The following is a 27,687-nucleotide window of genomic DNA, read 5'->3' on the forward strand; positions in this document are numbered from 1 at the left end:
ATAATGCAAATGGATCTGTTGTTGGTACAGACTATTTTCAGCTGTTTTGTGTTGACGCTGAAGCAAGGACTGCAGACAAATGGGCATTTGATTGGCCCCAGTGACAGTAAGATGTTTGGCTAGCTGGGCCACCAGCCTGATCTGGCAGACTCCTGTTCTTATGCACATTTTTTAAAAGTGTGGAACTGTGCTCCTGATGCAGTTTGAAGCACTTTGACCAAGATGACCATATTAGAATACTAAAACAAAGGGACACTGGCCAAGCAATCAGCATTTCTACTGGCCACCAAAGATGTTGCTGGGTATATATACCTGTGATTGATAAACAAATTAATTTGTCCACATGTGCGTAACCAGGGGCAGTCTAGACTGCTCAGCTAGCCAGAAAAAAAAAGTGGATCTCTATCCATTGGGAAGCATGTGTACATGTTTTGAATGATTTCATAAATATCAATATATAAAAACCCCACACCAGCACAAACAAAATAAAATAATCTGCATTATTAACAGAATATGCACATCAAGACCATTTGTGACACATTGAAGCACTTTGGGTGGTATTCAACTAAATAATTGCAGGAGTGGAATGACTTCTGCCTGTGAAACATGTCCTTCCCTCCTCTCCTCCCATCAGCCACCCTATGCCATCCCCAAATATGCTTCCAAAAGTTTGGGGAACCCCCAGAACAGATTTAGGTGCTGTAGGATGAAAAGAGTCTTCTGAGCAAGGGGAAATCCTTGCACTAATAGGCCCATTGACTTAGTACTACATTGAATTCCATCCATTATCTACCATATCACAGTAACCATCACAACAATCTTAAAATGTAAGCCAGTTCTGTGATTTATATATGATGCAAACTGAGGATGAAAGACGAGTGACAACATCATCTAGTAGTTTTGTGGTTCAGTTCCTAGTTCTTAGCTCATACTACGTTTGACTAGCTCTCAGGTTAAAAGCTGTTTCATTTTACTCTTAATCAGAAGTTTTATGAAGAAATGATGTAAGTAAAGAATAATAATGAGTGACTTACCTCAGCTGTACACACTTTGCACCTTGGAGCACCTTCACCCTGAAGACCCTGTAAAAAGAAGAGGCATTTAGGAGTAAAACTGATCTCAAAAATGGGTGCTGCAGAAAGGGCGGGGGGGGGGGGGGAATGAACATATGAAAAAACATCAGCATTATCTGCTTGGCAGCACCGAAGACTCGCAGGGCCAGATCAGTAATGCAAAATGAATGTTTTACAGTTTCAGAATGTGGTTCACATGTGATAATTGGCACCATTCTTGCATTGTAATTTTTTCATTTTATGCTAATGCTCTTAATTAGTCCTCAAGTCAATAAGGCACAAAAAGATAATGGACAATCAGCTTAAAACAGGGCTCAGGACTGCGGAGTCTCTCTGAGCCTCGAGAAGTAATCAAGTTTATGGTGTTTAACCTTCATTCTCAAAGAGAAAATGGATCTTGAGCAGCTTTGGTGGGACAAAGCATTCAATAAGTATTGTTTCATTTTTATGGCATATCATTCCAATTTTTTAAAAAATGTAATGTTACTTTTAGAAACCACAGTGTCTACAGTGTCATAAATTAAGGCTGTGCGGCAGCAGTGGTGCCCAGGGATCATTGCCCCCAATGGCGTCATGGAACTGAGCTGTGAATGCGGGAGACTTAGGGCCAGTTCAAATGTAACACAAAACCATTATTTATTAGAGTGAGAATGATGGTTGTGCCCAAATATCTCCTCTTTCCTCCTCCCCTTTCCTAGTCCCTTGAAGTCTAATGAAAGACTTCCAGATAGGATGTCTAGGAGTCCTATTTTGTCCTAGAGAGTCTGCTATTCCCCGAGCCACATGGTAAATTGGCTGTCTCTATTGAATCCTTGTTTAAGCTGGCTGTTTTTATTGACCCCTGTTTTATGCCAAAAGCTCCTGAGTGAATACGTTGTGAGATAGCACTTTCTGGACTTAACGGTGCAATCCCATGCAAGTATACTCTGAAGCAGCAAATCTCATTGACTTCCATGGGGCTTACTCTCAGTTAAGTGAGTACTGAATTGCAGACTAGATGACAAGTTTCAAAATGGGTCAAACAGGAAGAGCTGTACTTATAATTGGTGCTAAATGACCATTGGGTTGTAGTACTCAGAATAAAGCCAAGTTCCTCAGCTTCAGGGAACAACCTTTCAAAAATGGGGAGGAAGTCACAGGAGAGAGCTCCTTCACTCTGCTGCAAACAGTAAAGGCAGCATCCAGTGTTTAGCTCTACTCAAAGTAGACTCATTGAAATTAACAGTTATGACTAACTGAGGCCCATTAATTTCAATGTGTCTGAGTAGAATGTAGCTGGATGCAACCCTTTGGGTGGTACTCAACTTTTACTCAGAGTAGATCCACTGAAATTAATCAGTATGGTTAACTAATGTGCGTTCATTTTGGTGGATCAGTTCTGAGAAGAACTTAGTTGAATACCACCCTATATCAACTTTGGAGAAATCTCTCTCACATACTTGGGTATCTAAGACTTGATTGAAAGGGGGGAAATATGTCTGTACCATATGTTTGATAGTGCTTAGAGATATTTTACTAAACAGACCAATGAGGGAAAGGAGGACCTTAACAGTAAGAGTAGACATGAAGAAAATAGGTTTTAGGCCACAATCCTTTGCCCAAAGTTACAGGCTTGTTTATTCCGATGAGGATGGACATTGGGAAACATAATGCAAATATGAACTGAAAACACTTAAGGTTTATGAAGGATGACCCTCTCGTTGATTCTCCCACTGATAATGCTTTTGTGTTTGTTTTTCATGTTTGGCTCATAGCCGTGTTGTTGAATTTGGTAGCTACCATCTACCTAGCATCTTTATAAAACTTCTTATTAAAAGAGCAAAGCAAAGCACTCTGTATTTGATGAAGAGTATTTATAAAGCTACTCTTGATACACACACATTACTTTTTGCTCCCGAGGAACCATCTGAGCGGCAGGCCTAATCTCCCGCAACTCCCTCAACTTTTCATTTCTCCAGGGTAATATATAACCTTCCTGTCTGTAGGTAGCCATTGTCACGGGAAATATTTTTTCTCCTACCTTCTGAAAGGACGTAATTTATAACATGAAATTAAAAGCATCAAATTAGTAACCCAATCCCTGTATTCCAGTTTAATGAACTAGCGCCTTCACCACATTATTGTTTTGTGCCACTGGACCAATCTGTTTTGTTTTGCAAACAAAATGTGGTTTTTATTAATAAAGAAATGCAGAAGGAAAAAAAAGAGAGGCATCCTTGGCACAGTTAAAATGATGTTTCCCAGGGGCCTCCATGGTCTCATTTTAAACAGCATTTTGATCATTTACTCTCAGCAAAAACGAGAAAGAGCATGAATATTTGTGCCTTTCCCCCTTTCCTTTTCCTTTTAAAGGTTGAATGGGGATAGCTGGGTGTACATTGTGTCTAATGTGGTCCCCATTGGGACAGCACAAAGGCTTTGGACACTGGATGTCCAAATCCCTGCTCAGCTCTTAAGCTTACTTTATTAGGGCCAAAGTGGGCATGATGTGAAACACATCACAAATCACATCTGGCGCTGTGTGTGTGTGTTTAAAATTATAGGATTCCTTCAAATTATTCATTTGGCGGGATGGCGCTGTGGTCTAAACCACAGAGCCTAGGGCTTGCCGATCAGAAGGTCGGTGGTTTGAATCCCCGCGACGGGGTGAGCTCCCGTTGCTCGGTCCCCGCTCCTGCCAACCTAGCAGTTCGAAAGCACGTCAAAGTGCAAGTAGATAAATAGGTACTGCTCTGGTGGGAAGGTAAACGGCATTTCCGTGCACTGCTCTAGTTCGCCAGAAGTGGCTTAGTCATGCTGGCCACATGACCCGGAAGCTGTACGCCGGCTCCCTCAGCCAATAAAGCGAGATGAGCACCACACCCCCAGAGTCGTCCGCGACTGGACCTAACGGTCAGGTGTTCCTTTACCTTTTTATCCAATAGGAACATAGGAAAGAGCATTATACTCTTCTGGGGCACAGGTCCATCTAACATAGCTCAGTTGGCTAGAGCGTGGTGCTGATGATGCCAAGGTTGCAGGTTTTCCCCTACAGGACAACTGCATTTATCTGCATTGCAGGAGGTTGGACTGGATGGGCCTCAAGGTCCCTTCCAACTCTACAGTACTATGATTCTATAACTCAGAATTGTCTACATTGGTTGGGACATTCTCAGGCCTACCGGGAGACACAAGGGATTGAACATAGAACATAGGACCTTCTGCATGCAGAGCAGGTGCTGAATGACTTCTGCTTGACTAATGGGACTTCCCCTACTCTCACCTGAAGCGCCCAGAGAAAAATTGGGGGGGCGTGGGGATTGCAGGGGGAGGACATCACCTAGGTTTTGGGGTTTTTTTACACCCCAGAACTTCAGCTGGTTGGAAAGGACCAATGGAAGCTATTTCCTTCCTTACTGCAGTTGGAACCACACCACTCAAATCAGTAGCAATGGGAGCTTTAATTCCAGAGCTGGTAGAAACTGGGCTATGATTATTGCTAGGGCTCTGACAAGGGAGAAAGGGGTTAAACTTGCCCTCCTTGTGCACTGCAATCCAAGTGAAAATTGGCCTCCCTCGCAGTTGCTGATATTCTTTTCTTTTTCTAAAAACAAACAAACCGTAGATGTGGTTTGTAATGACGCATTTAGCGTCTTGTCTAGCTTGACCCTTATCAGGCCTCCCCCCCCCTCCCTAATAAGAACAAATACTGCAAAAATGCACAAAGTCCTTGGGTCTGAAAAGTAAAGATGCTAAAATAAGGAAGAGGAGAAACACAAAGTACAGACCCAGAGAATTATTCTAGGGTTTAAGGATGGATTGGTGCAATGTACTTATGGGCCATTTTTGACAACCAAGAAAGGGCCCCCAAGAGAGCAGCAGCACAAAACCATATTTTTTTCAGACAAATTCTAACATTGCACCAGTGGGCATGATGAGATTTCCCCTTCTCCTCCTGCAGTCCCTATATTGTCCAAAGAGTATTCCAGCCTTCTGAGGAGAATTCTGATGGTGTCCAGTGGGTGGGTTTGCAGGGGTGAGGAGGAGATGGCAAATTTCAATTCTCATACACAGATTTTTTCTGCACAAGTCAACATCACCCCTTCTTTTCAAGCAACATGTTTAGCAGCTGGTGGTTAGACCAGCCTCAGTCACGATGTTTGCCACTTCAAATTAATAATATCTCCACGTTAGAGATGGACACCAGAATTGAGTACCATTCTTGAAGAAGTTTGACAGAGCTAGGTTTTGGTCAGACCTTTACTGTGTATTGGTCTGAGGTTCTGAAGACCCAAGTTCTGCCATAGGAACTTTTTAAAAAATCTAGTGCAGGGCGGTGCAACTTTCATACAAAGTGGGCCTCAAGAGGTACTTTGTCACAGAACCTGTGGGCCGCACACTGCCTTGTTGGGTTGGTGGGATGTAGGCCAAAATTTGATGCCCCTCCCCATTCCTCGTGCTACCATGCGAAAGCCAACAAAGCAACACACCAGGTTTGGGGAAGGAGACATGAGACTCTGGCAGGAGGCCCTCCTCCTCCTTCCCAAAGCTGGGGAAGTGCCAACCAGGCTTTGGGAAGACTCTAGGACCCTGTCTGAGCCTTCATGTCCCATTCCCAAAGCCCAGGGCCTCCTTATCCAGCTTTGCGAAGGCAGCATGAGGGCTGACATCAAATGTTGCTGAGGGTCTCAAAGAAAGGCCTCAAGGGCCATTCCTTGGGCCATGTGTTGGACCACCCTGCCAGTTCTTTCAGGGCCAGTCTGTACAAAGTCACACCATTGCACCCTGGGGATGCCAAAAGCCTGCCTACAGCACAGCCTGTAATATATCTAACATTATCTGTTTCATGCTGAAACGCTTTGGGTTGCGATGAGATGCCTGGGACTCAGCTACTTCAGTAAAGAAAAAGCGTTTTAAATGCGCTATAACACTGTGACACCATATGGCGCTGTGGAGTCCCATCTATTGCCAACGTGATTTCCCATTATGAGGTTTACAATGCGTTTTGCTGAAACTTTTTTTTTTTGTTTCTAGATCAAGCCCTGGTCTGGTTAGACATAGCTTACCATGGCGTCTGGGCATATACTTCTCTGAAAATGTTACCAAACATTTGCTATATATATATATATATATATATATATATATATATATATATATAAAATAATTCTTTAATAATAATTTATTTATACCCCTGCCAATCTGGCTGTGAAGGACCCATCCAAACTAACAGGTCAACCAGGGCTTGTTTTCCCTTACCGCACAGCATTAAAAGTTTCGTAACTGCTTCGAAAACAGCAAAGTATGGATGCAGAAGCTGTGGCTTTCCAGATGTTGCTGAACAACAGCTCCCATCGTCCCTGACCATTGGGCATGCTGGCAGGGGGTGATGGGAGTTCCACAACATCTGGGGGTCACCCAGTTCTTCACCGCTGCTTCAGGCAAATTACTTAGTTTGAAAATGCTTTAGAGGTTCACTGATTAAATAGGACACTGGCACCTCCTTTGATTTGTTATACTTCTATGGATCACAGCTATTTTGACATCAAGCAGTTCCGTAACTGCAGTCCTGAACAATACCAATATATATTTCCCCATCTTTGGTGTATCTGGTTCAACCCTGTAGCATTTTGCTCACTGTTTCAGCGAGGCGGTGTTTGCCTATGGTGTACAGACATGTCTGAGATTAATCCAAAGAGATGGATCAAGCTAAAAGAGTCATTTATGCAGCTTTGGACTATCCAAGAAGGATATTTGTGCACAAAGTATTGCTAACATCAAGATTAGGGGGGGAAGGGGGGGAACCCCCGAGAGATACTCTTAGATGTCTGCAAATTAATAGATGAATCCATTAAGAAATCGCTGCTCAAAGGAACTGTGGCTGGCAAAACAAGGAAGTATAGCTGGTCTGAGAAAAGAAACCTTCAGCTAATTTTGAAATATGAGTTCCTTGTATTATATTGTAGCCACGAGGATAAGCCAACACAAAAGCATTATGATTTACTACTGCAATACAGAGAAACAGTTTTTTCCTGTACAGTTCCTTTCCAACATGTCCATCACTAACTAAGGTAAAACATTCTTAGCACAGCATAATCAGATCTCATAGCTTCATTTTTACAGCCAAAAGGGGGATAGCCAGACTCTAGTAGCTGTAAAGAACTGAGGAACTGAGGAGAAGTTGTCCATTTCACAGCATTTGAAGTGCTCAAATCTGCATTTTAAAACTTCGGAAGCAACTGCAGTGGAAATAAAAAATGACAACACAGAAGTTCTTCGTTCTGTCCCATGAGTCAGCTATCTTTCTCCATTGTTAGTTCCCGACAGTGAGGAGGGGGGCGGAAACGAACTGCATTTTCACTCACACTGAAGATGGTAATTTCTTTTAAAACCCTAAAAAGTGGGTAAACCCTTCCCTTTTTAAGTCTTTGGCCTATTGAAGTGACATTTTAAAAACTAGCAAGCAAGAAAGCAAGGCACGGTTTGTAGTGAATGGTGGTGAATGATGGAGGACAACAACAACATCCCCAATTCACAGCCACATTCATAGATAGTTAATTAGGAGGTAGGCAAATACTTTAAAAAAAGTTTCTTAGTGGAGAAACTCTACAGTTATGGCATTCTCGCTCACCTGGTCTTACCTTCAACTGTTTCTAAAATGTATGGAACAGAAGAACACTAGCAGAGATTGTTCGAGGAAGGCTTTGTGTATTTCAAAGACCCCTATTCACCTACAGTCAAGGTGATGGAAGATTTTTCTTTCACTGCAATAATTTTCCTCAAAAACAACACCTCACCTTTTATTCCATATATTTAGTAACAAACATTCACTTACAGAGGAAAAAGTAAATGGGTGAACTTGGGGACTGCATTAGGCTCCTTTGAAAACCAAGTTTGCTCGCATAGTCCATACACGGTCATTCCCTGATCACACTAGAATATAACAATGGTGGAAGAGGGGGGCAGAAGGTTAAGGACATTTTTATTTACTCATTCCAAACATATCCTGACCTTTTAATGCATTCAGATTGGCTTACAATAGGTAAAACAACAACAACATCATGGATAGGTGTAAGATATAGAAATGTGTTTATTCTTGTTCTAGAATGATGCTTTACAGGAAAAGAAAAACGAATCCGTATCATTTTTTTTTTTTAAATGTATTTTAAATACAGGAGTGCTTGGTCTCTTTTTGACTGAAGCTGGGCAGCATGACAGGGTCCATTGTTCGACAGTGGGATGGTCTCTCTCAAGAGGTTGTGGACTCTCCTTCCTTGGTTGTTTTTAAGCAGAGGTTGGATGGCCATCTGTCATGGATGCTTGAGTCAAGATTCCTGCATTGCAGGGGGTTGGACTAGATGACCCTTGGGGTCCCGTCCAACTCTACAATATGACTCTGTGAATAATGGACACTTTATATGCAATTCTCTCAGATGGTGGTGAGGACAGCACATGGATTTGATGAAAGGGACCTTCTGTTTGGAAGATAGGACCCATTGCAGCTCAAGAAGAACTACAAGTTTTGGGAACTATGGCCATGAGACATGGGTCACAAACTTGCAAAAAGTACTCCAGCTGGCAAAATATGCTTCTTCTGGATGCCCAAATGCTAGCTTTCAAAAGTTTTGGCTCTGATTGGTTGATGCTCTTTCCCTCAATGAACGAATAAGGAAGCAGAATGACTAAAAATCATTAAATAAAAACCACAGAGACTCATTGGGTGCTCAAGGGAGTAAGTCAAAGGTATTTTTGTTTTGGACTAATGCGACTTAATAATTAAGAGCATGTTAAATTTGAAGTGCCTAGTTCTAATCTCTGCTGAGCCACAAACTTGCTGGATAGCTCTGCTTCTCAGCCTCACTCCCCATCTGTAATATGGACACACTAATATTGGACTAGAGATGCGGGTGGTGATGAGGGTTAAACCACAGAGCCTAGGACTTTCTGATCAGAAGGTCTGCAGTTCGAATCCCCGTGATGGGGTGAGCTCCCGTTGCTCAGTCTCTGCTTCTGCCAACCTAGCAGTTTGAAAGCACGTCAAAGTGCGAGTAGATAAATAGGTACCGCTCCGGCGGAAAGGTAAACGGCGTTTTCATGCGCTGCTCTGGTTCAGAAGTGGCTTAGTCATGCTGGCCCCATGACTCGGAAGCTGTACGCCGGCTCCCTCGGCCAATAAAGCGAGATGAGCGCCACAACACCAGAGTCGGCCACGACTGGACCTAATGGTCAGGGGTCCCTTTCTTTACCCTTAATATTGGACTGTCCCTTCATTTCCCCAGTCCCACAACTAAAGATACAACAAATTGAACCTTGCTCACTTCTACTGATTAGTAGATGTCCATACATTCAGCTCTCTACAGGCATCATGTCTTTCCCATCAGTAGATGGGGCCTACTGCTTCCTGCAGGCTTGCATTGTTCTAAATGCACAAGGTCATTGCATGTATTGATCAGCAAATAGAACTGGCTCCCATTTTTGCTGTCAAACATCTTCCAGCTCTGGATTGGTGCATCAGGTTCATTTTGCTTCTGATTTTATGCACATGTTTGCTGACATGCTTATTTCCACAGAGAGCTGCTTAATTCTCACAAATGTACGAGATGGTGGAATGAGCTGGTTTGAATAGACCCGGTGATGTTTCAGCAATTTTGGCTCTTGGCAGATTCTAATGCGATAGCCCAAGATTGTTTACAGTTAAAAGTGCCATGCGGCCAACAGAATGGGAGCCATTTTTATTCCCTGGGTTGGGTGTGAGGGTCAGAGGCAAGTCCCAGATGTAGGAAGAGCAGAAAAAATGCCATCGACGCACAGTGACCACCTACGTTTCAAGAAAATAAAAGGCCAGCTGCCTGAGAAGAAGCAGGAGAACTTTCTGCCTTCCTGTGTGGCTGCAATCAAACTGCAAAACTGGGCACAATTCAAAATTGGGGGTTCCTTCATGCTCCTCAGTGCTACAGGCAGGTGCAGGTGGCACTGTGGTCTAAACCACTGAGCCTCTTGGGCTTGCTGATCAGAAGGCCGTCGGTTCAAATCCCCACAATGGGGTGAGCTCCCTTTGCTCTGTCCCAGCTCCTGCCAACCTAGCAGTTCGAAACCATGCCAGTACATGTAGATAAATAGGTACCACTGTGGTGGGAAGATAAACGGTGTTTCCATGTGCTCTGGTTTCTGTCATGGTGTTCCACTGTGCCAGAAGTGGGTTAGTCATTCTGGTCACATGACCCGGAAAGTTCTCTGTGGACAAACACCAGCTCCCTCGGTTTGAAAGCGAGATGAGTGCCACAACCCCATAGTCGCCTTCAACTGGACTTAAACGTTCAGGGGTCCTTTACCTTTTACCTTTAGTGCTACACAAGCTGTACACCAGTACTGTTGAGTCAATGACCAAGCAGCCAGCTCCTAAAAGCATAATGAATGAAGGGCTACAGCTCGATGGCAGAGCCTCTGTTTTGCACGCAGAAGGTCCCACGTTCAAATCTGGGCATCTCCAGGTAGGACTGTGAGAGATCACTGCCTGAAGTCCTTGGACTTAAAATGGTCCCCCACTCTTGATATATGGTTTGTGAAGATGCAGTTGTCCACAGTATTACATCACTGTTCCAAACCATGTCAATTTCAATATAAGCATTTACTGTAGTTAAGACTAACCAGGATTTCCCAATTAACCAGGATTTGAAAAGAGAGCTGCTTTTAACACAGTTCATACTGCTGTCCATACCTAACTGGGCTGAAGTCAGAAGTGGCAACTTGTTCTCCAGTAGGGAAGAAGTAGGGAGAGGGAGTGCAATGCTTCCCTAAAGCGTAACCCATCGGGCGCATTATAATCATATCAGAAGTAAAAATACAGTGGTACATCAGAAGTCAAAAGGAATCCGTTCTGGAAGTCTGTTTGACTTCCAAAACATTCAGAAACCAAGGCACGGCTTCTGATTGGCTGCAGGAACTTTCTGCAGCCAATCGGAAGCTGTGGAAGTCACGTCAGACGTTCGGGTTCCAAAGAACGTTCACAAACCGGAACAGTCACTTCTGGGTTTGCGAACTTCAGGAGCCAAAACGTTCGACTCACAAGGTGTTTGGGATCCAAGGTATGACTGTATGTGATAGGTAAAGGTAAAGGGACCCCTGACCATTAGGTCCAGTCATGACCGACTCTGGGGTTGCGACGCTCATCTCGCTTTGTTAGCTGAGGGAGCCGGCGTACAGCTTCCGGGTCATGTGGCCAGCATGACTAAACCACTTCTGGCGAATCAGAACAGTGCACGGAAACGCTGTTTACCTTCCCGTCAGAGCGGGAAGGTATCTACTTGCACTTTGATGTGCTTTCGAACTGCTAAGTTGGCGGGAGTTGGGACCGAGCAACAGGAGCTCACCCCATTGTGGGGATTCGAACCACCGACCTTCTGATCGGCAAGTCCTAGGCTCTGTGATTTAACCCACAGCGCCACCCGTGTCCCTGTATGTGATAGTCTTGTGTAAACCAGGAGCTGAAAGAAGACGATTGGATTTTAGGAAGATAGCTTTATAAATCTCCAGCAGTCCTTTCCAAGGCACACCACATATTGGTTTACATTTTTAAAACTACCATTTCAATTTGGGAGGGAGGCCTGAAAGACACTTCTCTGTGTGCTTCTCACACTTCTCACACAGAAACATACATTCCGTTTTACCGTTAAGCTAATCTCCAAAACATAAAACAAAACAAAACATCTCCTTACAGCTAAAGTTTGGCCAAAAATGGGTGGGGGAGAGGAATAAAAAGAAACCACCAACAATTTGCACAAAGGAATGCATACTCCTCTGTGAGTTTTTGGTCTGCTTCCATTTTTCCCTTTTGGCAACCATTGCAATGTTGTGGGCATCGTACAAATGCATTTGTGGCAGCCCGAGGGTTAAGTCAGACATTTCTTATCTTTGACAGATGGTTAATTTACAGTCATTATTACTAAATTCAATTGCTTAATAAGTTAGATATGACAAACACGTGTGTAGAAATCTTTGCCAAGACACTTCTCAGAATCTTCTCGGAATCCGAGGATGAAGCAAGCCCTGAAACACTTTCCCCATACATCCTCATGCTGAGGGTGACAGACTGAAGCACATTTTTAATTTTCCTATGGATTTTTCTTTTTAACTCTTTAAGATCATATGCTGTCTTACTAGAGTATATTTCCAAGTCACACAATCCAGCAACTGGGTTAGGCAGAACTCTCAATTAACCAAACTGGTAGTATGGTTCTAGTCTTATGCACCTGTTACAGGCTTCTGAATCTTAGCATGGGAACGTCTCTTTCAGGGGTAGCCAATGTGGTTGTTGTTGTTGCTGTGGACTACAACTCCCATTACCTCCAACCATAAGCCATGCTGGCTGGGGCTGATGGGAGTTGTAGTCCTCAATTTCCAGAGGCCGCCATATTGGCTACTCCTGAATTCTATCCCCTAAGATGCACATGGAATGTCCATACTGCACACTCAAAAGGTCACTGTGAGGGAGCCAGTCCTGAATACACAACAGCCCCTGGTTGGTCCAAGACATTTTGACTCCTGAGGTGAACCATAAAATGGTACCCACCCAACAACCAGGGAAGAAGGGCTAAGTGAAGATCAGCATCAGGAACAATGGGGGGTGGAGGAGATCAGCAGCACCTCCTAGTCTCCAAGAGGCAATACGCAAAGGGCTGCCAAGGACGCTGCAGATCCAGCATCCAAGGAACATGCTGCAGCCATTGTTTCCACTATAGCAGCAACAACAACACCACTGGGTGATGCATTTCTTGGACGCCAAATCTGCCGCCCCTGGGGATCCCGCTGCCTGAGGCAGTCGCCTCACCTTGCCTTCTGGGTGGGCCGGCCCTGACCCCAGGTTTGTATTCGCTTGCTTCAAGTTATGAGGACAGCAATTAGTTATGCCCCTAGAGAAGCAAATGTGGAAGTCGGTGGTGAAATCTTCCCTCCCCTTTGGTGATTATCACTTTGGCAAGGGGAAATTTCTCCATAGGTATTTGAGGGTCTGTTGCTACATTTCTTCCAGTCCAGTTCTTGCACAAGCCCCACTCTTTTCTGTGGGGCCAAGGGCATGGTGGGCAGTAGGTAGCTGCCCATCCCTGTAATGACCCGATGACCTGATTCACAAACACAGAACCTCTTTTGTAAAACATAGTAGAAATCCCCCAAAGCCTCCTGTGGAAATAAATGAGAAGAAATCTAAATGCTCAGAAGCTATTTGTACATAAACCATATCAGGTAGGAAGATGCATTAAGATTTGCATCAGCATTTCAGTGCACTAAACAATTTCAAGCTCATAAATAAAGGCGGATCCCAAACTAAACCGATACCGTTATAAACCTATGTAAAATGTAGAGCATTAATAAAGAGCCTGCTTATCTTTGCTCACCTGTCAAGCTAAGCCCATCCACATAACCCCCCAAATGGTCAATATTTATTCTTTTTTCTTTTTTAAAATAATTTTTATTAATTTTAAAACATAATAGTTATCATACATTCCACATAACTTCACCTCTTATGCAATCTTTTTGGACTTCCATCAGCACCTCTGGTGATCTCCCATTTTTATAATTTCTTCTGCATTTTTAAAATTCATATTGCCTTTAATTATCATAGCTAACGTTACCCTTTTTGTTCAATAATGCAATAATTCAAATTATTCCCCTTACAAAACTTCCTGCAAACAAATGGTCAATATTTATTCAGAGGGAGAGAGAAGAGGAAAATATTGGCGTAACTTAGCTGGATACATCTCCACTACAAGCTAAGGAACACATAGGTAGGGCTGCCATACAACTCAAAAGCTCAACAACTCAACAACTTGAAAGCTCAACAACATTTGTGTCTAGATTTTCACTTTTTGAAATATAGCAACCCTAATATAGGGTTGTGTTCAACATAGCACTAAGGTTAAGATTCTATCAGTGCAATGAATTCCTCTTTCTTTCCCCCCCACATTTGCTTGATCCCTGAATCTGTTCTGGAGTTTACTCCAACCCACTGGAGGATATTTGGGGAGAGGAGGAACATGCAGTGGGAGGAGAAGAAGGAGAGTCTTGTTGCACTAGCAGTCATTCTTGCACACATGCAACGATTTCCTTGAACACTGGCGCTACATTCCAGTGCATCTCAATGACCAAAAATGTTTTTCTTCCCATTAGTCGCTAGATTTAATAAATCCTCAACCCAGTCTTCTTCACAGGGAGGTTTGGACTTTCTCCAGTTGTTCAGAAATAGACATTTGGCTGAAAGACCACAACATACATGACAGTGCCATCACGCCGAGCACAAAACAGCAGCCATTGTGTTCCAGGAGTTCCTGGCTCAATACGACATGTCATGAATTTCAAACCCAATAAACTCTCAAAACTGAATTCGCTGTGTCAGCATAGATCTAATTCCTTCTGGAGGGAATCATATACTTGGATCTTCAGGTCAGAGGCCTACTTGAGATTTGCTTAACGTAGAGCTCAGTTTGTCCCTTAGGCTTGTTGGTCTATTGTATCTTGAAATAGTACTATGTTTGGGGTCTCCAAGGCTGGCAAGGCATGAGGCAAAAATGCAGTGGGCCTCTCTAATTCTTACTGTAATTTCAAGGGCTCTGTCCCTGCCAATCACAGACTTTCCTCTCATGCCCTGTTGTGTGTGAAGCTCAGCTTGTTCAACTTCAGCCTGGGTCACCTGAAGATAATGACATTTGATAAGCTCAGAGCTGCAGACCAGAGATCAAACTCGGCATGATGGCAGCAATCATCACGCATTGCGCATGGACAGAAAAAAAATTTTTCTCCTTGTCTCGTGATACTAGATCCCAGGGCCATCAGGTGAAGCAGAGTGGTGGGAGCTTCAAGCACAACAAAGAAGTAATTTAGGCACGTGGTTAAACTTTGGAACTCAACACCACATGTAGTGAAGGGCATGGGTCTGAGAAGAGAGTGGATGAATTCATGGAGGGGAAAGGATGCTAGAGGCTACGTACAGCCTCTGAAGTGAGAGGGAACCTACCGCTGAGGAACAAGTGGAGAAGACAGCTATTGCTTTCATGTCCTGTTTGTGAGCTTCCTAGAAGCATCTGACTGCAGGAAAGAGAATGATGGAATGGAGAAGGATGCTGGTTGGACCCATATGACCGTCTGTTCATGTGGAGGTTCACAGAATTGTGTGTGTGTGTGTGTGTGTGTGTGTGTGTGCGTGTGGAAATGCCCAATTTCATCATTAAAGGGAGCTCCTCTGTTTCATCCTCACCTGCACTACCTCCCTCCCCATCAGCCAGACTCCATTACTGGAAGCGAGACAGGCTGAGAGATGAGTGCTGGGGGGTGACAGCCTGCAAGGAGCGCTCTGCTCCTTTCATCTCTGCACCCCTTTTGATGTTAAAATTAGACACTTTCCCCACTTTAGACATCAACTGTGCAGACACTTGAACAAACAAAAGTGGCTGTCACCATCACGTCGGGCTTGGCCCTGAGTCTATGATGTGGGATGGAAGAAGAAGACTGGGAGAATGCAGGAAATTGTGATGGATGGGTTATTTAATCTTGTCACTCTTGAAACAGCCCCTCCTGGGACTGGAATACAGGCTGGGGACTGCAGGACTGTAGGCTACTCTCCTTCCCCCCCAAAAAAATGCCTGTGAAAAGGGAGAATAGTTTTAACCTTTTTCGCCTGAAATGCCAGCATTTCTCAGCCAGGCCTGGCTATCACCTTGGTATCCTAGTTTTATTCTACAAGGATTTTTTTGTTTTTGCATAGGGCAGCATTTGAACATGTGAATCCTCCCACCTACGTTTGGAAGTGGTACATGCCGAAGGAAGCTCTACCATGTTCTTCCTTAAAATGCACATCATCTCTAAAGCACCAAAATGATGTTTCTGTGAGAGCCACATTTCCTTGTGGGCACTGATGGGTGGGGCCACAGGCAAAACTGGATAGAACAACTCATGTCAATGCTACCTTTGCACATACATACCTCTCCACCCTCCACCCAAGCAAGCAAGCAAACAAACGTACATTATCAGGGTTCAAAGGCACATTTCAGCCAGGCAAAAACACTCAAGAAAGGTGCAAAACCCACCTATCAAAATTCCCTGCATTCTCCTATCACTGCCTGTTTTTAGATGCCAGGCAAAAACATTCTTAATAACCCAGGCTTTTTAATTGGGAGGGTAGCTAGATATGTCAGTGGCCTTTGTTGTGCCCATCCTTTAAGTGGGGTGGGTAGGACTTGTTCCTTTTAATATCTTTTATATGTTTTTGTTCTTTCTCTTTTCATTGTTTCAGTCACTCTGGGACACCTGAGTGCAAAAACCCGACTAATAAATAAGAATAAGACTAGTAAAAATAAGAAACAAACAACTAATTCCAGAGGGCTGGAGCTGCAACACTAAAAGCTCAATTTCTAGGACATACGAAGCACACCTCTGGGGTGTGTGCAGTAGTCTAAGCAGTGCTCCATCTGAGTTATGTAGTTGCCTAGCAGAGGTGTATGGAGGCAAGGTCTTCCTTTCAGCAGCCTGGTGCTAAGTTGTTTAGGATACGCCTTTTGCCAACTGAGTGCTGGGTTAGGCTCATCCTATCTATGTCAGGTGTCCCCAGAACGGTAGAAACTAAAGCCCCCATGCACGTTAATGTTGTGGATATTATTGTAAGTAAATTAAATAAATAAGTTTCCCCAGTCCTCTTGTGCCCCGTCTGGTTATTCTGGTGTGTGCAGGGATTTCGTTCCTGTGCTCTGCTCCTGAGCTATGCCCCATTACAAAGCTCACCGAGAATGCAAGCAAGTTAGACACTTTTAAGCACATTTGACCAGAAGTTATTTCTTGATTTTGTTTCGCTTACGAAACATGCTCAGAATCACAGCCCTCTGCCTGCTACAATGCCGGCATCACACAAAATCGTAACAAATAACCGCGGTCAATTCTAACAAAAGATGGGGACTATCACGTTGCATTTAGCAATTTGACCACCAGACCGGCTTCCTGTTCTGGCACAGAAGGGAAACCACTCCAAATAATAGAGCCTAAATTATAACGTTAGGTTTGTGAACTCTTTGGGGAACTGGGGAAATCAATTCCATTTAAAAAAAGGGAAAAAATGAGAAGTCCTGAGTCTGTGAACATATTAAGTAGTGCTGATACAGAATATTTGCCACATGTGTTTCAAATTAGGAGAGGGAATTCTAAAAACCTCTTCCAAGTCAACATCTCACTTATTTATAGCTTTATCTTGAGACTTTCCTAACAAAATATTGCATTTGCAGGGATACTAGCGCAGGGAGCGATAGGAAGCTCATCCATTGTACCCAATAACCTCACATCCTGATGATACTCATTTTTGGCTAACTGCTAATGGTACCAATGATCGCCAAGCACAATGAGAAAGAGTTGTCTTGTGATGTGGTGATGTGGCAAGTCCCCCCCCCCCGAGTAGGAATGGTCTGGAACCTGAACGTCTGTAGGAGAATTTGCTGGGGTTTCTTATTGTAAAATTGTTTGGAGAGGTTTCATAGGAAGCAATTCATAAATGTAAGCAAACAAACAAATAAGCTACACAACATTATATTTTCTTCTGTGTTTGAATACTTTGCATTTGGATGCTAGATAGCATCTGAATTCAGACTCCGCATCATGCAGCCATGCCTGTGATTAGGTGCTACATACATTTTCTTTCCTAATGACCAATGAAACTCAACTCAGTGGAAACTCAACTGCTACACATCTAGGCTGTCTTCTTCTTCTTCTTCTTCTTCTTCTTCTTCTTCTTCTTCTTCTTCTTCTTCTCCTCCTCCTTTGGTGATCACTCGTAGCCAAGTAAGATTATCAGCACCCTGCTTTAACCAACTGAGTTATCCAGAAGATATCAACTTAAGTATAAGGCTAAGCACTTGTATTTACTTATTTTCTCCCATCATGGAACCCATGGTGGTAGCCTACACATGGTTCCACAGCAATCACCCATCCAGACTGTGATCAGACCCACCTGGCTTCAGCAAGCCTCACATACCTTCAGGCCATATCCTGGAACCAAGATTATAAACCTATGCTTGTGTCCTATAACTAGGGCTAGTTTAAAAAATAAATAAATCACCTTATTCAGGGGGAAGGCTTATTGCTGAATATTCTCCGGGGGGTGCGGGGTGGAGTCCTCTCCAATGGTCCTTCCCAAAGGTATTTCTAGAATAATACATTCAGAGAACTTCTGAGAAATCGCAGGCAAGAGCCCTTTTGCAAATGAAGACAAGGAAGGCCTGCCGCAGTGTTATCCCCACACAGTAAGATGCTGACGTACACTGTCGCAGGAAGAGTGAGAGACCAAAGATACTGAACTGGAAAGACATATTCTGCATCAGTTCCCTTACCTTTTGTATCCAAGTTAAAAGACATTTCTGGTGAGCAATCAAGTTTTTGCAGTCACAGAAGTGCAGCAGAGCGTCACGGCCCATCTCGTCTCCTTCCCGACAGATAAAACATTCTTTTGACTCTAATTAAAAAGATTAATAAAGTAAGAGAACACATCAGGTTTGCATCAATCAACTGCCCATGTGGTTCTTATTATTGTAATTAAAAGTTATCTCCTCAAAATTGTTGGATGAAAGTGCCACGATCTGCAATTGAAAACACATTGAAGGGAGTTTTCCCAACTTATTCTATTTTAAACAGTCAGATTGGAGCAACGCTCTGGAGATAATGTGTTCAAAAGGGTCCTTAGAGGCAAAATGTCAGCAACCATATATTTACGTCCTTTGAGAAGCCCTTATAAAAATGTGCATTGTGCATCTTTCTGATTTTGTTGGGGTTTTTTATTTTAAAAAAAACTGTAAAAGGGGGGGGAGTGAAACACAGTATCAGCCAAACCCCCTTCAAGTGTACAACTACAAATGATAGTATTTGGCTTTTACGATCCATTCATTAAATCACTCCTTCCTAATGCATTTCTTTATTCCACTGGGAGTTTTCATCTGGGTTTGCATAAAGGACTTGGGAGCCCTCAGGCAGAAATTCCAGGCTCTTGCCCTGGATGCAATAGTTGTTGCCCTAAGGAAGAAAGGCATTGTGGGGGAATAGTATGTGCACCGGGCCCAGCACTTGGGCCCATCTGATTGACAGGCAGCAGCCCTCCAGGATTTCAAAGACCACATCAACACTACGATACCACTTTAAACAATCCCTGGAGTGGGTCAATAGTCAATGCCTCTTCACGGGGAATTATAGCTCTGTGTGGAGAGTAGGGGCCTCTTAACAAGCAACAGCTCACAGAATTCTCTGAGGGTGTTCTCATGAGTGTTTAAAGTGGTCTTTATACTGTTTTAAGTGCTTGGTGTGAAAGCGGCCAAAGAGGAATTTTGCACATGTCTTCTGTGTGCACGTGGGCGATACTGTGGTCTAAACCACTGAGCCTCTTGGGCTTGCTGATCGGAAGGTCAGTGGTTCAAATCCCCGCGACGGGGTGAGCTCCCATTACTCTGTCCCAGCTTCTGCCAACCTAGCAGTTTGAAAGCAAGCAAGCAAGTAGATAAATGGGTACCACTGTGACAGGAAGGTAAACGGTCTTTCTGTGTGCTCTGGCTTCCGTCACAGTGTCCCGTTGCACCTGAAGCGGTTTAGTGCTGCTGGCCACATGACCCAGAAAGCTGTCTGTCAACAAATACCTGCTCCCTTGGCCTGAAAGCGAGATGAGTACCGCAGCCCCATAGTCACCTTTGACTGGACTTAACTGTCCAGGGGTCCTTTACCTTTACCTTACAACTTGAATAAAATTTTGGGAGGGGGGAGGTAAGCCCCACCTTGCATAATCAATCACATGCCACCGTACACATACACCATTTGAATGGCAATGCCCATTGACTTTGGGGGCCCCTCAAATATTTTATTGGGGGGCAAAGAGCCCTCAGCCCCTAGGAGATGGCTCCTATGGCATGCACAGCATGTGGTTTACAGCTCTGGTGTGGGCTTGACCAAGAGTTGGGGGTAAATCCATGCCCCCCCCAATAATTACGTGATTTTACAAAAATAATAAACATGACGCAACCGATGATTTCAGCATTCAGTAATGCCTCTAACCTGCCTCACTCTGCTTCATCCCTTCTCGGCCTACGGCTAGGTGTGGGGGGAGAAATTTGGTTTGCATTTTAATACGGACCTACCTCATTTCCTGAAATAAAATGTGAGCTTGGAAGACAGCTAACACTTCCAAATTTGCACTTCTCTGAATTTGGTGATACAACCAAATATATATATACCAAATATATATATATGCATGTATTAGGGGAGGGTGTGCCTTAAAAAGCCACTCTTGTTGGTCAAAATCAACCTACAAAAATACACTAAGATGAGGGAAAATGAGTGGAGAAGGATGGAAAGTTAAAAAGTGGGAGGCAGCCTCTTGGGCAACGGTGCAACCTTTGATAGCCCATATGGCATTTTCAATAAATCAAAATTCCATTTTAAGCTGTGAACAAACTGTTAATTCGCTGTCACTTACTGGTGCTTTCAGACCTTGAAGAGAGCTGGAGTGAAATCAAGCCTGATCCTCAAAATATCAATTAACCACGGCAAGTAATTGATTGATGCCTTTGGTCCAGTAACTAGCAAGAGTAACACAAGTCCAGTTCTGAAGGAATCCTGAATGTTTTGAATCTGTTCCTGGTGAAACAGAAGATAATCCTGCCTTGGGGCCAAAGTAGCTAGTGGTGGAGTAGGAGCTGAACAGGGAGTTCCCACCACTGCAAAATGGGTTGGGGGGGGCAGAAGTGCCAACCCAAAGTGGGGATACACTGCTCTCAAACTACCAGAAAAAAGCTCTCAGCCAGATACAAGCTCTTAAGACAGCTGAGGCTGGAAGGGAATCTACTAGTAGTATCTGAGCCCAGCCTTCATGCTCTGATGGGGGTTATCAATGCAGATTGGAGGGCCAGGAATAGGAAATTGGCTTCTGAGAATGATTGCCCTCCGCCAGTACAATTCAGAGGGGTAGCAGCAAGAAATAAATATGGAGCAGGGGTGGTAATGGGCCCAAGAGAAAATACATATCACTATCCTTTAGCCTTCATGAAAGCCTCACATGGGAGCCAACACCTAGGGCCAAGGTCCCTTCAGCACCCCCAATGAAACATTTGAGGGGGCTGGGCCCCCCGAAGTTCATGGCCATGGTCATTCAAATGGTGTGTGTGTGCCACAACTTATGACTGATTATATGGGGTGGGCCTTACCTTCCCCCTCAATATTTTGCATGACCTCCAATATTTCTCTGATGAAAATAGGGATGTCCCATTCCATAATAATAATTTTAGTATTTAAAGCCCAACCATCTGACATCCCTCTACAGAGCTGCCTGCAGATGGCTCTGGCGTCAGATAACTCCATACTCTCCAACATTTCTCCAATGAAAATAGGGACATCCTGCCACACCCTCCAACATTTCTCTGGTAAAAATAGGGACGTCCTAAGGAAAAATGGGACATTCAGGGAACAAACCAGACACTGGGACAGCGTCTGTAAATCTGGGACTGTTCCTGGAAAATAAGGACACTTGGAGGGTCTGTATTTTATTCAAGTTGGTACCCATGCTTGCCCAAACTCTCTAGAAGAGGAAACCAACCAAAGAGGACTCTGCAGTCAATTCAACAGATCTTTATCTTTGCGGGGGGGGGGGGATTGCACAGATTTCCATTTCTATTAGCCCCAATAGTTTAATGGAAAGTAAAGACACAGATACCCCTGAATAACAGGTGCTGGATCCAAACAACCAGTAGAGGCTCATGCCCTTCTTGTGAACTTCTCAGAGGCATGTGGCTGACCGCTGCTGGAAGCAGGATGGCAGACCAGCTGGATTTTGGTCTGGTCTAGCATGTTGATGCTTATTGGAGGTGGGAGGGGAAGCACACAATATGGTGTTGATGCCATGACAGAAGACGAAGAAAGAACAAAACGGTTCCTGTATCTGCATCAAGAAAACAAGACGGCTGTGCACTGTGTTCACCACTTCACTTGCGAGCCTAATGCATGTGGGGTTTTTTTTGTTTTTTGTTTTTGTAGCACCGAATGCAGTGGAAATAAGAGTAATGACGCCAGGTGTCTGATAGGGAAAGCTTGTTAGGGCCCACACTATGTATGACAAATTGTTCAGGAAATGTGACCCATCTATGGCTTCAATATCTCCACTACTTATGGTACTCTGCTGAGTAAGGGTTGGCTATGTAAATTAAAACTGCCTCGGGATACAGTAGTTTTCACCTGCGCTTAGAATCTGCTGGGTTCCCTAAAACACACACGCAACTTTTGAGAATTAAATATGTGACAACACTTCCCCGTTCTTTCCTTTGTTCTGTCTCACTTCGAGGGTTGCAACCCTAAGCACATTTCCTTGGAAGTAAATCCTATTTTAAAATCTGTCTGGACTAGCTTCTGAGCAAAAATGGATAGGATTAGGCCATTGGTGTCTTTAAAGTGTGACATACCCACCATGGGTAGGAAGGAGAGATTGCTTACATGCCAACATTTATCCAATGAAAAGAAGGACTGCCCTATTCCATAATAATAATTTTACTATTTATACTCCACTCATCTTACTCTGGGCAGCTTCCAACATATATGAAAACATAATAAAACATTAAACATTGAAAAGATTTCCTTATACAGGATTGCCATCAGACGGCTCGGGGGGGGGGGATAGAGAACTCCATACCGTCCAACATTTCTCCAATGAAAATAGGGACATCCTAAGGAAAAGTGGGACATTCTGGGATCAAATCAGAAACTGGGACGGCTTCTCTAAATCAGGAACGTCCCTGGAAAATAGGGACACTTGGAGGGTCTGAGATTACAACCAGCTAATCACCTTGGTTGTAATTGCTCTGTGATATGGCTGGGAAAGCAGAGCAGGCTGGCCAGTTCTGGGGGGTGGGGGAGCTAAAGTAGCCAAATTGTTTTAGATGAGGCAGCGTAATAAGAACCCTCTGCATAAATTCAGCACGCCCAAATTGGACATTCATAAACCCTCCCCAAAGAGTTCACTAGTAACGGGAAACTTGGCACAGCAAACTGGAGTATATATTCATTCCTCTGAAATATTAGTATGCCTTCACACCCCTCTGCCATGGGCCCAACCTTCCAAAAAGCCTCTCAAAACTCTTGCTACATTTTGCACTACCGAGAGCGGCACACACAATGCTCAGTCCTTCTGCTGCCTTGCGGTACCCCATCAAGCGGCCTCAAATTAAACAAGCTTCTCCTCCCCTCCCCCCTCCAAATAAACATCAGACTGGCCAGTTGAGAAAAAACACATCCAAATACCCATTTTACGTTTCAGTCTTGAACATGAGGTCAGCAGCACTGATTAGTAGTTCCGGGCTGATTGTCTTGTACACATTTCTCAGAGGTTCTGCTTCATCATTAATAGTTTCTAGGTCAACTGACTACTTCTATTAAGATGCAGTTTGAAATTAGGGTTAATAAAGTGGGGGATAAATTAAGATTAATAAAGTAGTTTTAAGAGAACCAGAAGAAAGTCTGGGCTTCGGCACTGCATAAATTATAGCAATTTAACTATTTAAAGAAGACTCCCTTGGATTTATTGACTTAGTCTTGTCCTTAATAACCAGTACTTATGTGCATGTATCCTGTTGGGACTGGACACAGGGAAATCCAAATTACATCACATTACTGATGTCCTCTAACTTGGCATCAAGCATTCCAACTGAAATTTACAAGGCAGGAGAAGGCTGCAACATTAAATGAAAAAATCAGTCAGAACTTATTAACAACATGGGTGTTTTAATTAGTCCATAGGGCAAAATGTGGTGCAGTCAGGATAGGATGGGCTTTGCATAAAAGAAAACATGAAATCAAGTTCTTGCGTGGCCATGGGGCTGGCAAGACAAATTACTCTCTTTAATAACCTGAATTCTATGGGCAAGAAACGGAAAGAATGACCTACTGGGGAAGATGAACATGAAATACTGGATAGTTCTTTGCACATATCTTCCACTCTATAACATAAACCTCGTAACTTCTTTTTAATAACAAACACAGGTTGTTGAGTGCTGATGGCTATGTAGCCAAAATGGCCCAACCCAAAAGCATGAAGGACACACACTGAGGCATTCAGAAGTATGTTTTTTAAACAAATACCACCCCATAGCAACCTTACCACCCCAAATCCACTATTAGAGGGCAGATACCATGATATCGCAGTAGAACAGAGATGATGTCCATCTAATTCTGATGAGATTGAATCCATTGGGCATATATATCACGACACAGGTGGCACTGTGGTCTAAACCACTGAGCCTTTTGGGCTTGCCGATCAGAAGGTCAGCAGTTCGAATCCCTCCAACGGAGTGAGTTCTTGTTGCTCTGTCCCAGCTCCTGCCAACCTAGCAGTTCGAAAGCATGCCAGTGCAAGTAGATAAATAGGTACCACTGTGGCGGGAAGGTAAACAGCGTTTCTGTGCACTGCTCTGGTTTCACCAGAAGCAGCTTAGTCATGCTGGCCACATGACTCGGAAACACTGTCTGCGGAGCAGACAAACGCAGGCACTGTAAAGCGAGATGAGCACCGCAACTCCAGAGTCGTCTGCGACTGGACTTAACTGTCAGGGGTCTTTTACCTTTACCTTTTATATCACAATAACCGGCGGGAGCTAATTCAACCATTATTAAAGGAACTACCTGGCCACTCAGAGAAAACTTATGTTGAATACCTTCTTGCTGACAAAGATCTGAATATCACCAGGCCTGTTGCGAAATTCTGTTTTGTGGCAACAAGAACAAGACTGGCTGTGGTGATAGCGATGGTCGGTGAATGCATACTGATTTCAAACTCTGGATGATAGATTTTATCTGGAGTGTTTTTTAAAAATGTAAATAAGTATATAGGGAACTGTTAATTTTGTCTACTATGTCCACCTCTTGGTGCTGATGCAGTACATGTTGCTGATGTTATTTCTGTCGTCTGGTCTTTGACCGCAATAAAGATTGATTGGCCACCCCAGACCACACACATATGGGCTGCACAAGTGGGGCCTAGAAGCAGGAGGGGAGAACGAAAATGTGCACAGACCAGCACACTAGCTAATGGAGCCACATCTGCTTGAAAGCTCTTCAATGTTGCACCAGAGAAATCTGAACTGGTAGCTCCACAGTGAGAGGAAGCAGTGCTTCTAAATACAGTGGTACCTTGGATTACAGACGCTTCAGGTTACAGACTCTTCAGGTTACAGACTCCGCTAACCCAGAAATAGTACCTCAGGTTAAGAACTTTGCTTCAGGATGAAATCACGCGGCGGCAGTGGGAGGCCCCCTTAGCTAAAGTGGTGCTTCAGGTTAAGAACAGTTTCAGGTTAAGAACGGACCTCCGGAACAAATTAAGTTCTTAACTCGAGGTACCACACTGTACTGGAAACCACAGGCGGGGAGAGTACTCTCTGTACTTGAATTCTGCTTGTGGGTTTCCCACAGGCATCTTGTTTGGCCACTTTGGGAACAGAACATTGGACAAGATGGACCATTGGCCTGATCCAGCAGGCTCTCCTTATGTCCTGATGCTCTGGGACGGCTTGGGATCTAATGGCTTGGGAATTAATGGACTCCAGTCCCCAGCCAAGAAGTGACCCATTTTTTTGGTGGTGGTGGGGAATGATCTTCCGGCTACTGCTGACTTCTGATCCCCACACCTTTGGTGGGCCCACCAGGGATCTCCACAGTTGTGGAGGCCTCCCACCAAACCCTCTCCAGATTGAGAGTTTTGATTGCTCTGTAAAGCAGGAGTGCAGGGCCCTTAGACAGTGACGGTGAGAGCCCTGGTCCAAATAAAGGCTAAAGCTGCAGTCCTTAGTGTGCTTACTATGGAGTAAGGAATAATCTGAAATCATTTCCTGGCATGTGACCAGAATCACTGAGATGCTGACCCAGCACTGATTGCACCGCTATGCCTTGTTCAGCAACATCACTCTGATGATGAGTCAGTGATGATTATAAGTTTTCATGTACCAGTTGGAGACCAAAAGCTCCTCAGAAGAGGTGCATTTCCCAAACATTCCAGATTATAAACTACTCCGCAACACTATTATGCATAGCTTCTAAAGTGCTATACAAGCTTTATAACAACCTCATTTTCCCGGTAGGATTCTTATCGGGTTTCGATTGGACACACTGCCTGAATTTCAATGGTGCACCGCCAATTTACACCAGACAAGGACCTGACTGACTAACCATAATGAGACTCTTGTGGCTGAAGCCTTCACAGAACAATCTGAGGATATATGGCAAGGACTGACAAAGCCAAAAAAACACAAATAAATAAAAGTTAGGGCTGACATTCCATTCATATTCCATTCCATTTTATTCAGTTATGCTTGCAAAGAGTTGCTATCATGCAAACCTGACTGAAAGAAAGCCAGCAATCTTCACTACAAACTCGTCTTATCCTGCTGGAGGCAACTGTATTCTTGCTGCTTGCAATGGCCAAGGCATTGTGGCGTAGTGGTGAGAGTGTTCGACTTGGACTGAGGAGACCTGGGCTTAAATCCCCATTCATATCTAGTATTTCCTGGGTGACATGGACCAGTCACAGCCTTCACAGGATTGCTGTGAAGATAAAATGGTGGGGGGAGGGGAAGAAAAACATATATGCTGCCCTCTGCTCCCTGGAGAAAGGGTGGAAATAAAAATGCAATTCATTTACAGTGGTACCTCGGGTTACATATGCTTCAGGTTACATACCCTTCAGGTTACAGACTCCGCTAACCCAGAAATAGTGCTTCAGATTAAGAACTTTGCTTCAGGATGAGAACAGAAATCGTGCTCCGGCGGTCTGGCGGCAGCAGGAGGCCCCATTAGCTAAAGTGGTGCCTCAGGTTAAGAACTGTTTCAGGTTAAGTACGGACCTCCGGAACGAATTAAGTACTTAACCCGAGGTACCACTCTATTTATGGAAGAATCTTAACCCTGCTTTACTAATGCATATGAGTTACCCAAGACACAGACTGCTTCCATTGTGTAAGATGAAAAGGACAAACAAAGCTGTGGATCACCAGCATATTGATAACAACACACTCGAAATCCCTGAACTATCTCTCTTCCAGTGCCTTTAAGCAGATGTTAAGCAATAGGAAGGGAGGGGCAAAACTGATCCCTGAGAGACACCATGTTACCAGTAGCCTTGGCAAAGAACACAATCTCCCCAATATTGTCTTCCAAACCTGAGTCCCAAGGAAGCACTTGGTCCACAGCAAAATGCCCCCAACCAAACCCACCCCCTCCAGGCACTGCAGAAAGAGACCACACATTAGCCTTAATCCTGTGTCATCCTCATATCCACTTACGCTATGGTGATGCTGGAAGCAATCCCTCCCCCCAATAATTAGCTGTGCATCCTTTTGGTTAGGTTTTAAAAAATAAAAAAATTAAAATGTCCAAAAAGATTGGTTGAGAGCCTATGCTGCCAAGCCAGAACATAAATCTTCCCTAAACGTAAGAAAATTTATGATGAAGGGAAAGGCCAGGTTCGAGTTTGGGTCTTCTCGGAACGACAATCACAAAGATGAGGTTAAGTCTAAAAATAGAGGAATCAGATCTTGGAGCAACGGGCACTTTCTTCTTTACCAGTTTAAAACTCCCACAAGAGTCATTCCTCAGT

The 27,687-nt window shown here is 43.9% G+C and overlaps 1 protein-coding gene across 7 annotated transcripts in view; it reads right to left on the reverse strand.

Annotated features, from left to right (window-relative positions):
* LOC309343948 (uncharacterized protein) overlaps positions 1-27,687 on the reverse strand; it is a 272,077-nt gene that overhangs the window by 219,080 nt on the left and 25,310 nt on the right. For 6 of the 7 annotated variants that reach the window (XR_014157416.1, XR_014157417.1, XM_081866216.1 and 3 more), the window contains exons 2-3: positions 18,410-18,531; positions 1,035-1,082 (exon numbers count right to left, since the gene is read on the reverse strand). Coding sequence is in view for 5 of the 7 variants with exons in the window: in XM_081866216.1 (XP_081722342.1) it covers positions 1,035-1,082; positions 18,410-18,531 (170 nt within the window). In the remaining 2 variants the exon portion in view is untranslated. The remainder of the gene's footprint in view (positions 1-1,034; positions 1,083-18,409; positions 18,532-27,687) is intronic. The other variant, XM_081866217.1, reaches the window with a different exon arrangement.

The sequence above is a fragment of the Podarcis erhardii genome (assembly GCF_964252035.2).
Source record: "Podarcis erhardii genome assembly, chromosome: 6".
NCBI classification, from domain to species: Eukaryota; Metazoa; Chordata; class Lepidosauria; order Squamata; family Lacertidae; genus Podarcis; species Podarcis erhardii.